This window comes from Lepisma saccharinum, chromosome 7 (genome assembly GCF_977018435.1).
Source record: "Lepisma saccharinum chromosome 7, izLepSacc3.1, whole genome shotgun sequence".
Taxonomy (NCBI): domain Eukaryota; kingdom Metazoa; phylum Arthropoda; class Insecta; order Zygentoma; family Lepismatidae; genus Lepisma; species Lepisma saccharinum.
Genome location: NC_139235.1, coordinates 42933192 through 42946153, shown reverse-complemented (window position 1 = coordinate 42946153; position 12962 = coordinate 42933192). Strand labels below are relative to the sequence as shown.

The following is a 12962-nucleotide window of genomic DNA, read 5'->3' as shown; positions in this document are numbered from 1 at the left end:
ATTTGGCTAAGCTATTCTTTCAGTTTACCAAAATAACTAGAAAACAAACCATTGCTACTGTGAGGAAAATTGTGAAATGAAATTTCATGTTACAAGTTGCTGATCAGAGTTTTATTGTGCCAAAGTGCTTCCGAATATCTTTGCCAATTGTAAAAATTATGCTAAATGTTCATTAAAATTTATTTAAGAGGAGAATTATTTAGTCTGTTTTACCGATTGTTGCAAGTAACATAATATAGAGAAACATTGATCAGTATCAAAGATTTAGGCATTGTGAATCAAGTCCTTAAACAGTAGAAGGTAGCAGGAATATGTGGAGCCTTGCAGCATTCCACAAGAGAAAATTATGGATCTGTAACGTAATTAACATTTTCAAATGACTGCGTTGAAAGTGTCTTAAGTAGAATACGATTAGATATTAAGTTGAATATAAGTTTTCAATAATTGTAAATGTATTTTGCTGGTTCATGATTAAATTTGAAGACCTACATTTACCTGAAGATTCAGAATAAACGCAGCTATGTTAGAAGCAACTATACATTTAAGTTCATATGAGTATTGGTTCTCATTTAAAATTATACCTTTTCGAACAATTATAACAAATTTCATAAGCAAGTTTCAAACTAGGGAAGAGAATAGAAAGCCTTACAATTTAGAAGTGGATAAGATTATATTTGAAATGAGGCGAAGAATACTGATCTCATTTTTTTATGATTTCGGATCGAGTTTTTGAATATCTCATCCTGCCATTCTGCAAGCACACACTTGGAATTATTGTTAAATTACAAGTTGAATACAAATCAGGACAGTGAAAGATGTTTGAAAAAGTATCAAACGTGCTGCAATTTCTGTAGCCTGTTTGTTATACGAGATGATCGAATTTCTATGGCGGATAGTGTATTTTTCATACAACGTAGTTCAAATTTATATCAAGTGAAGTTTCTCAGTACAGCTGTGTTTTGTAACTGAATGTTCAGGACAGGGAGTCGTAACGTAACGAAATGGAACGGTATTTTCAATTACGGTTTCCGTTACGTTACAACCAGAAACTGAATAACTTTTTTCGTGAACAGAAACGTTACCTCAGGTATATGAACATTACGTTACAGGTGTGCATAACGGTACCGAACCATAACTGATCTGTAAATCAGTAGGTCGTTAGGTGACGCTTTAACGTTACATCCATTGCCGGCAACCAGTAACGTTACAGGGTAAGAAACAAGTTCGTCACGATTGACTAGTAACTTTAGTGTGTGTGGAAAGTGATAGTAACGTTACAATTAACCAGTAACTTAATTGAGGTCACGATTGTAAAAACGTTACACTCTTTGCTTCAAAGCAACAACGTTATTTATAGCTGGTATCATACAGACGTTCCGATGTGCAATAACGTGTCCGATGCCGTGTTCCGGAGAGAATAACATAGGCCTCTCGTATAATTGTGCTCGTTACTTTTGTAACGTTACAGTTCTTTCCCTTCACAAAAGTCTGTTTCAAAAAAGTGATACACATATCCGTTACGAATAGTAAATACCGTTATCGAAGGCGTTTTCGAAGAAGCCTCACAATTATGATCGGCAGCATACTAACATTACAGCATTTGACATTTTGAAAGTCATTAAATTATAATACGTATTTTCGTTTTGGATGTCAGTGAAAAAATGAAATTGTAAAACAAAACGTTTGAAAACATCCGTAAACAAGATTCAGCGTGACAGAAGTTCTGGTTATTGGAATTTACTGATTAACTATGTATTTATCACAAATATATTTATTTTCTGCATACTAAATCACTTTACGTGGATTTGTTCTAATTTGATTATGTATGCAAGATGAATTTTAACATGTGCGTTCACTTTATACGATAGAAAACAAACGTTTGTTGTAAGAAAACGTTTATGTATATCTTTCTCTCTCTCTCTCTCTCTCTCTCTCTCTCTCTCTCTCTTTCAGTTTACATGTGTTACATCAATTAAAAAATACAGTATGTTTGGCGATGAGAATGATTCATGCTTAGATTAAATTGCTGAAGGACGAAACATAAAGGACCAACCAAGGAATCATCTGTGCTACGCGTTCATCCACGTAAGCGAGAGGCAAGCTTTTTCCTATCGGAAGACGAAAAATAATTATTTGCTGCACGACCTTGATAAGGCGAACTGAACCACAAGGAAAGAAACCTGTGCAGACCCGCAACTCCTGTGCACTGTACTACTACCACGTGGAGGGGAGGGGGAGAGTTGACCGTTCTTCCTTATGGGCCGAGCTGAAGAGTAGAAGAGCTGTGCGGGGACTTTTCGTCCAAGGTTTTTTCCCTTGTGTTCGCTCGTAGCAGCAGCAGCACCACGCAAAATCGGAAAATGTGAATCCTCAAACTTTGTACACGTGACCTTCGGTCACGAAGCAGCCGAGTAGACAACGCCCTGGGGCGATATGAAAGGCACTTTTAGCAAGTAGAAACTACGTAGAAACGAAACGTTAGATGGAATTGTTGTACGAAACAAACGAAACCGCGTTTGTGCAACTGGTTTGTGGCTAGACAGGGCCATTGGACTCTCAAGAAGGCAAGAATTGTATGGGAAGTGATTCTCAAAACTAAGCGAATAAAAGGACAGTATATTTTATCATTTACAAGGGCCCTCATCCGCTTACAATTTTGAAAATTACTTTCAGTAATTCTTGTCTTCTTGGACAGGAGGTTCATTAAACTTTTTGGTGTAGAAACAGACAGAGCGCCCACCTACCACGTTTGAAAGAAGAGCATAGGCAGACATGAAAGTAATTTTCAAGTACGTAAGGACGACAGTCGACGTGAACATTGAGCAACGTGTGACTGAGAAATAAAATCGTAACAAAGGACAGGATTCTTCAAGAAACAGTAATGTTATAAAACTTCCTATCATTAACTCAGTTCATCCTTTTATCCTCTTTTGTTTGTTATACATTATTCTTCTTTTATATCTCTTTTCTGCCACTTGTAGATAATCGCAACGATGAAGATGAATGATGATCATATTAAATCTATGAAGGGATGCTTACAAAAAAAAACCCAGCCATGCCCAGGTGTCTACTCGAACTTGAAATGTTTGGTACCGAGTGTATGAGTGGACCACTCAACGACTTCGGTCTTCGAGGCTACGGTTTCAGTTGCAACATGCAGTATAATTACGTTTCTACTACTACTACTTATAAAGCCCCCTTGACACATGAGATACTACAAATAATTTCAGGCATACCCTCGAATTTTGATTGCCTGGCACTTTTTTAAAGTAAGTAATGAAGTCACGTTTATATTCATATTAGGCCTACGACTAGCTCGAACTAAAAACGCTTGTGAAATACTGTGTATATGTTATCCTTCTGAAGTGAGAAACTTCATATTCTGCTAAGAAAATATGCATGAAAAATTATATTTGTAGCTACTACTTGAAGAATTCAAATTATTATGATGGAATTTCAACTTACGTATACTCTGCATATAATGTGTTATCGGAGAGGAGTTTTTGTCTCGCAGTCAATTTATTTTTAGTTGAGGAACTCGAGAGTAAGTTGGAAATATTTAATGACCCACGTTGTGGTGTGCTGTTCGATTAATCAGAATTGGAGTGAGAGAAATCTGTAGTTAAGGTCATTCAACACGTCAATTTGTAACTGTGAATGCAAGTTTTCTTTGATTTAGCGGGAAATCAGTTTGCTATTGTTGTAAGTAATAAATTGAAACATATATATTTTCTGCTCGAGTAGGAATCCACAGCCCTTATCCAATCAATCACTTTCTGTGTTTGAAACTTCTGTCTAGGAAAGCTACACACAATTTGCTTTTAATAACAGAAGCTTCAAAATAACCTATCCATTCTTGTCTTGCAAGTAATGTTTGATTTGATTTGTTATATTTAACTTTGGTTTTCTGCCACTTTTGGCTAATCGCGAAGACGAGGATGGGTGATGCAATGACAAAATTGATGAAAGGACATCACGAAGAAAATAATGAAAACAATACACAGGCTGGGATCTGAACTCGGGACCTGTGGTGTCGCATTGTTCATGAAATAAAAACATAACATGTATAGTGGCTCAAATTAGTAATCGAATATGTAGCATTTTGCTGCATTTCTTCCCAATATTTCGAAATTAACAACATGTACATAAATATAAACGATAGTGAAATATTTATAGGCATTTATTAAAGCTATATTCCCTGTTACATTTTTTTCTTTTTTAATTTTGGGTGCGTCAGCACTTAGGCTATTTTGCAACCGCCACGTTATACGGGGTCCAGCCCCTTACCATAACAAATAACGTAACTGTAATATCGAATAACTGAAATATTAAAATATTCTGACTTAGGTTAAAAGCTGAGGCTCTAAAGGGGCACTCAGCACACATGACAAAAAACAGAACACACAGAATTATACTGGCCATAGGGTCAGTCGCCAGAGCCTCGTTAGTCTGCAAAGAGCAGTCCAGGGTGTACTACGTGGAATGAAGTTGACGATTGGGTGTACTACGTGGAAGGTCACCCCTTACACCCCTGTTACGGTTTCAAATCTGAGAATAGTTATTTATGTTTTGGTGTGAAAGAAGAGATCACTTTAATATTCAGACAAATCGTGAAAGCCTTCTGTTTCTGTTAAGCTACGTTTCCATTCAGACAAGTTCCAGACTCATGACGTGCAACATGTGCCGGCGCATGTTGCGCGTCATTTAGTGTACTCGTACTGCTTCCAATTCAAAACTACTTCTTCAAAATACGTCCGCAACAACACTGGAGTGCAGGATCGCAGTGTAGCGTTGTGCAGTGCTTTAGAGTAGTCAGTGTTCCTTCTCTTGTATTGTAATAATTTGGTGGTGATTTAACTTGGGTAAAGATGAACAATAAAGCTATGGCGGGTTTGTTGGTTATGGCAGGCGCGTATCATGAATTTCTAAAAAAAGAGGCGAAAACAACCTAGATGGTGGATTAGAAGTTTTCTAGCAAAAAATTAACTCGTTGATGAGAGACTTACGTCTTCAAAGTGGATACGAAAACTTTGTAAGAATGACTGCAAGTGATTTTGCATTGTTATTAAATCTTGTTGGACCACAGATTGTAGTCGCGTCGTCTGTTTCTACTCTAGTTCGTATGCCCCAGGAACTTGCTGCAGGCTGTTTCCATTGTCCGCCGCGCACGTTGTGCGTCTTAATCGTTTGGGGCAATTTTGTCCCCGGCACTTGCGCCGCGGCATGTTGCAGACAGTTTCCATTTCAACAAATGCTTGGCACATGCAGCGTCGCATGCCGCGTGTCATGTTGCGCGGTAAAATTTGTGGTAATAGAAACGAGACTTTACATAGTTCTTTTATCGGTCAACTACAGTGCGGGGAAGAAACAATTCATGCTATTTCCTAACTACGTCTGTTACCAGTAGCTCCATTGCCCTTGACTGAAGTACGAGAAAAATGGGTAACAAAAACAAAAATACAACATTTGACGAACTGCAGCTATTTATTTTTACCTAACCAAAGGGTGCAGGTACAGGGAAATTAAAAATGTTAAGTACATGTAAGAGTACCGTGGGTGACGCAATAAAACAAAATGAAAAGGAAAATGAGGTAGATTCCGTATCTCAGAAAATTCAACCAAGAGAAATAGGAGAACGAAATGAACGAGCTTCAGTATGAAAAATAAAGACCCTTTCCTCACCCCCATCCCCTTCCCAAACCAAGGGCTCCGAAAGCAGCAGTGCAACTTGGAGCAGGCACTGGGACTGCTGTACGTTCAGTAGCGTTTGGTCCGAAAGCGAAATTCCTAGAAAAATGCCACAGTTCGTCCGCGACGGTTTAATGAGTTGCATTTCGCCCGAGCCTGGCTGATGATGAGTCATACCTTGACTAACTGGTGGCAGCGGTGGAATTAGTGACTAGGATACCTCAGTTAACAACTTTTAAAACTACATTGCATAGACAGCGGAGTGTAGCGCAGGAGTGCAGACTCAGTCAAATCGTCGAGAGAGGGGTCCCGGGTTCGATACCCGGTGGAGGCACAAGTGGTTCGGATCCCACTTTAAATTGTAGGTCCAGTCCCGATTAGCCTTACTGTGCATAAAGGGGACTTAAAACAACAAATAAAATCGTTGAGAGGAAGTGAACTTGGATCCAGAAATTTTAGTCATGGCAGTCAACACTACTACTTCTAAGCAGCTCCCATAAGTGACTGAGGTTAGAATGAAAGTTTGTCTTGTTTTAAGTTCACTTGTATGCACAGATAGGCTAATTGGGAGTGGGCCTACAGTTCAAAGTGGAATTCGAATCACAGGAATCGAACCCGGCTAGAATGCAAGTGTTTTCTCATACTCACATGGGAAGTTGTTTATGTTATTGTTTCACATAATTTGTAGGTAGTCACACGTGGTCTGAGAAACAGAAAAGTCACACATAGCCTACGCATAATTCTCTCGAGGCAGTTTGTTGCAAGAACTTTGCTTGCAGGCCACGGACAATAACTTTCATGGGTAAAAAAGTGTCCCATCATAAGGTAGAGAGCATCCTGCTTAGAGCAATGTATGCGCTCCAAACGTTGGACGCTGACGCCGATATAACCTGGCTTGCAAGCCGAGAACACTGTTCGAATCTCCACAGGCATATAACAAAAATGCATCATACCCAAATGACACATCTGGCGTAATACCTAACGTGCCAAATTTTGGAAAATAGGGGCTGATAGCGTGTGTGAGAACCAGAGCGACTTAACTCTAATTTATCAAATTAATAGGAGAGGAAATAATGTATTCTTAGGAATATGACTCTTAAACGTGACTCCGCCTTACAGATAAGAATTAGAAGTGGAAAATGTCGATTTTCTCCAAATACTCTTCAGAGGATTTTTTTTTAACGAAACTGAAAACAGAATTTTTGTAGTTACGTTCCTCTGATTCCCGTAGGACGATAGGTGAAATACATTTCATGAGCGATGTTTCAAAGAAGTTGTGTTAAGATGTCAAACATGTAGCCGACAGCCATGTTGTATGAAGAAAGCATATAGGATAAGCTCCAATCACACTTAATCTAGGCTCACAACAAAGATAGCGGCTGAGTGACCTAGCGTAATGAAAGGCAAAGAAAACAGTCAATCATTGGAAAAAACAATTAGTTTCATGTTTAAGATCATTCTATCAATTAATGCAGTTGCTTATAAAAATAAAAAATGGTCCAAAATGCTTCAAAGTAATTGAAAATATGAGGCATTGCGGATACGAAGGGCGAACTCAACAAAGTGCATTGTGATGGAAATGCGTTTCAAGTTGCCAGGCACAGTGCAAACTCCATAAAATCTTTGAAAATCACGCATGAAACATTCCGATCTACAGTTACAAAGTTTTTGTGGAGCTCGAATTGTGCCTGACAACTTGAAACGCATTTCCCTCACAATGCACTTTGTTGAGTTCGCCCTTCGTATCCGCAGTGCTTCATATCGTCTCTGGAAAAACCCAGAAAATTAATACGCCCATTCAAATTTAAAACCTTTATTTGCATACTAAATAGAAAGAATTTTCACCAGATACTTGAAATTAGTTTGAGAAAATCTAAAATAAGAGGAATTCCTATCCCTGTTCTCGTGTTGATATTTCCTGGCAAATACTCTGTAAGAGGCTGTCGCGGTATATTGCCGCTCTATACATTGAAGAATCAATGCTTTATAGTCCGAAGTCGATACTAAAGGTTCATGGACGTCTGCAGGATTTTTTCCAAAGAGGGGCAAGCAAGGTAGTTTTTCCGGGGGGAGGGAGGCAAACAAGGTGCATAACAGTGTTGTCTCCTCAAAAAACATTGCTTTAATTTGAAGTTATCATATTCATCTTATTTGAAAATAAGATCCTTAGGAAAATATTTGGACCTAAAAGGGATGAGGAGATAATTAGAATAAATAAATCAAGAAGACTTAGGTGGGCAGGCCATGTGGCACGGATGGGAGAGGAAAGAGGAGTTTATAGGATTCTTGTTGGGAAACCTGATGGTAAGAGACCTTTAGGAAGGTTAAGACGAAGATGGAGGGACAACGTTGAGATAGACCTAAAGGAAATCGGTAGGGATGGAAAAGAGTATATAGATCTTGCTCAGGATAGGGACAGATGGAAGGCCTGTGTTCTGCAGCCATGAACCTTCGGGTTTAAGAAGGCTAGAGAGTTAGTTAGTTAGCTAGTTATGTTCATGCAATAATTAACATATATTATTGCAGCTGAAATGGAATTGTGTGAGATATATATATAATTTTTGGTTGACTTTCATTTTCCAGGTGGGTCGTGCACCCCCCCCCCCTTGCCTCTCTTTCGGACTTCCATGCAAAGGTTCTATTTTTATTTCGCGTCTACCACTTTCGGTTAATCGCGATGATAAAGGATGTGATAGGTGATGGAAGTGGTATAAAGACAATGACCCAACCCATCCATATTTTCTAGTCCAGGCTCTAATCCGACATCTCCCGGGTTCGAATCCCGGTCGGGCTTGGTTGTTTGTGAATGTCCATTCATCAATTTCATCATTTCATCACTCATCCCCATCTTCGCAAATTAGCCTAGAGGCACAAAACGCGAAGTAAAATAAACTAAATCAATCAATCTAATCCGACATTAGACTTCGCAGTTTATTACGCTAACCAATTTGCCACGGGATCGGCTTCTTCGTGTTTGTCTGCTTATGAAATGATTAATTAGTTATTCAAACTATATAGGTAGGAAAGCTATATAAAATAACGAAACAGAAAAATAAATCCACTTGAGGTCTTGTAGTACTATCATTAACCTACAATTTCATGCTCACAAATCCACACAGAAAACTTCTTGTGGCATTAGTTTTACAGAATGGCCTTGGGCAATAAACATCGCCCATTTCCTGCTTCAGCTCGAAACAATTCAGGTGCCTTATCGAAGCTGCTCTTGAGCACGCAGGGTTTCTAACCTACTTCGCCGTAATTCAGTTGTTGTATCTTGATTAATATGCTGTATTGTAGAGTCAACCGCAGATTAAATAGGAGAAAAAAGATTTTCCCGACGGAAAATAAGTTAGTAATGCTGCAAACACCGAGGCATTCTTGATAAGACGCTTGAGGAGCGTCGAGCAAACTTTCCTGAAAAAGCACAACCCCAGTATCGAAGGTCATGCTACACGTGGATTGGCAACTTTCGGGAGCATGCTGTCTGTCTACACAATTCTACCCAAATACCTGTTTGAAAATGAATCTCCTGTCCGCATTTTATTTTTCAAATGTACTTCTGACATTGTAATCATTTTGCAATTATTTTTATTTGTTCTTATTTTGCTTCGCTTTTATGTGACTTTTATAATTAATCGAAACTATGAAGATGGATGATAATTAGATTAAATTAATGAAGAGACACCTAAAAAAGATATTTACAGACCAGGACTCGATCCCGGAACCTAAAGCGGATAGGTTGTGGGGAAAACCGTCAATAACTCCCGCCACGAACTTACTTATAATTTTTGTAATTTCTCACGAGTATATTTTGTTCTGTTCATGCATAATACCTGCTTTCGGAAACTTAATTTATAAGTGACACACTTATAGGGACAAGCCACGTATTGTTTGAATGGAGGGACACATCTCGTTCATATACTACTAGATACAATCATGGACTATACTTGAAATGGCCTCCCCGATGGCGCAGTGGTAGCGTCATCGCCTTGTAATGAAGGGGTCCCGGGTTAGATACCCGGTGGAGGCACAAGTGATTGGGATTTCACTTTAAACTGTAGGTCCAGTCCTGATTAGCCTAACTGTGCATAAAGTGGACTCAAATCAATCAATCATATATGATGGAAGTTAAGAAAAAGATAAAAATTTTAGAAGAGATACTGTGAACAAGTCGAATTGGAGAGAGATTGTATTTTGTCTTTTGTCTTTGTTAAATGTATTTCATGTAGTTTATATAACATGAAGTTATAAGTTAAATAAATGTTGTTTTGTTCGTTAACGTTTGGCCTAATTGAAGATTATTACAATATACTTGAAATGTGACGTGCTAAACACTACTTTCGGAGATCAGTTGGACATGGCAATTTTGATATACAAGTTGGATTTTTCTCTACTTAGATTCATTATGTCCAAATTTTATCCTAATAGATAATCTCCCAACAACGCAAAATGTTTTAATTGACTCGAATTCACAATGACTCATATACAGTGTGTTTATAAATGAACGGTGGGGTTTCAAAAATTAATAATACATCTATATATTACCTTACACGGGCAAAACGTACACCGTAAGCAGCAGCAACTGTCCAAGTTTATATAACTTTATTTATATTTGTATAAAGATAGAAATCAAGAGGGGGCAATTGCTCCTCTGTGCCTCCTTGCAGGTGCTCTTGACCGTCTGGAAGAAATAGTGCACGACAGACGTGAAAACTAAATCCATCTTCAGTACCCTTTTGTCTTGCTACTCTTAGATTCTGTAACCTTTCTTTCTATAGTTCAATGTTTGCCCCCTAACCCCCTAGAATTGATTTCCGTACAAGTTTGAGAGCTAATCTCCCCTGCACCCTGTGGTTGCGCCACTGCACCTTCTTCCGCCGTTGTTGCTTTGTGAACTTTCATCTGCTTGAAAATACTTAATTTTCTTCAAGAGCATAATATCGTTTAATAACCGGTGATAAGATTCCTCAACCCTAAATTTCTGGATTAAAGTATAATAATATAGGAGCATGGAAATCTGAAAGGGGGCGAGGATGGCCACATCTCCCCTTTAGAAAACGAATGTCAGCTAAAAGTATATATTTCACGCGTATAATTTGATCCCAGTCATAGTAATGTACATTAATTATTATAATGGGAATGCAGGAATGCGATAATTTCGAATTCAAGTGGTGTTTCTTGAGGGGGCAACACTATTATCTGGTTAATATGCCCCATGGAAAAATACCTTGCTTGTCCCTGCGTCGAAAATATCGGCAGACGTCAATGATTAGGGGGTGGGGCATGTGCCCCCCCCCCTTTGCACCCCGTGCGCACGTCTATGACTACTCATTTCTACACTAGTTGGAAGCTGTATTCAATTTCGAGCCAAAAATGTAATTTTCAAATCAGGATTGTTAAACGTCCACGAACCCATAAATTCTAATGGGTTCTATTGGGTTCCGCAACAACACCGGAACCTTCTTTATCGCACAGTTTTAATTCGGTCCAAGTTGCGTATTCTTTCATTTCAATATGGAACTTAGACAGTCTTTAAATTGATCCGGAAAGAAGGTCCCTGTGCCGTATTTCAATTGATCCGGAGAAAAGGTTCCTGGAACGAATTGAAATATTTTAAACATAAAAAGGCTCTTTACGGTCCAGATCCATTTATGCTTGCTAATATTCCCTGCTGAACCGGAATTGAATTGATTTAAAATTCCTGACCCTTTATCAACCCTGGTTGAAATTCATTTTTTTACAAACAACCATATTTTTAACGGCTATTACACATTAATCCCATACGATATACTGAAAGGTAAGAGACTTGGGCTATTCCTTTTTCTTCCTTGATGTTAAATAGATTATATTCGTCACGCGCCTATAACGTTACTACCTAACATTTGTGAATTGTTCTTTGCTTGTAACGTTAACATCTAACATACTGAATTTATTTACGTTCCTTATGCAGATGGTATGTACCCAACTGCATTTTGTTCCGTTCCGCTACAGTGGTTTACATTTTGTTACATTCCTATGTAACGTTAATTGACCATATTGCCTTTCACTTCATTCCGTTACGGAGGATTGCATTCATTACGTTCCTATGTACCGTTATTTACTACCATGTTGCATTTCGTTACTACGGTCCTTGTAACGCTAGTATATACCACAATGCATTTCGTTACTACGTTCCTTGTATCCTTGTAACGGTAGTATATACCATATTGCATATTACGTTATGTTCCAATGTGCTCATTTCGTTCCGTTCCTTTATAACGTTAATATCTACCATAATACATTTTGTTACGTTCCTTGTAACGTCACTCTATAAGATATTGCATTTCGTTACGTTACATGGGTACCAGCAGTTGAACCATACTCTTCCTCCTACAAAATGGAACGTACCGTGTAACGCAAATTGGGTACGTTACGACTCCCTGGTTCAGGACAAGGCTAGAGGAAAATAAGCAAAGCATGCATGTTTAAGCATGTTCGTGTCTTAACATCATGATAAAACCCAATCTAGGCCTTCGCTGCTCAACCTAGAGAATTAAAAACAAACATTTATGGTAATCTGCCCACCAACTTCGAACACTCAGTTTCTTCCATTCTCATCCCCTAATGTTTTGAAGGACGTATTTCATGGTCAATGTTAAATTCGCATTACTCCTACTTCCGAACGAAAATTCTGGGGAAACTCAATTTGTACTTTACTGCATGTTTATAATATTACGGCTAAAGGGCAATAGGAACAAATTCTAAAAGCTTCTATAGCAAGTTTTTCGAGGTCCTGCGAAGATTGCTACGTTAATGTGAAATACTTGACAATAACTGTAGCTCTAATTTAGTCTAATATTACGTTTAAATATATCACGAAGTGCAAGTTTAATAACAAGTATAGCACAAACAATATAAGGCCAACCAGAGAGACAATGTCCTTTCTTCAGAAATTTCAGACATATGCTACAAACAAGTTTCCTTACGTCTTCGTATACACGACATAGCCTTCAATTTAAATTAGCTTGAAAAGAACATAACATTTAACATTTCGGTGCAGTGCATTTCAAGTTAGTATGAAATTATGACTACCTGTAACAGCGGCAGCCTTTGTTCCTTCTTCGTTGACTTCAATAACAGCCTTCTGGATGACGTCAGACACCCTAAGAGGAGCTTCACTGATTCCAGCCAAGTTGGCGCTGCTTGAGAAAACGTCCACGATGCCCAGCTGAAATTGTTCGGAGAAAACAATTAGCTAAATCCAATGGAGCATTAGATACATCTTAACCAATCTT

At 38.4% G+C, this 12962-nt stretch overlaps 1 protein-coding gene across 1 annotated transcript in view; it reads right to left on the bottom strand.

Moving 5' to 3' along the window:
* LOC145990444 (uncharacterized) overlaps positions 1-12962 on the bottom strand; it is a 73960-nt gene that overhangs the window by 58994 nt on the left and 2004 nt on the right. Inside the window, exon 2 of the mRNA XM_083126135.1 lies at positions 12760-12895. Within this exon, the coding sequence (XP_082982261.1) occupies positions 12760-12895 (136 nt within the window). The remainder of the gene's footprint in view (positions 1-12759; positions 12896-12962) is intronic.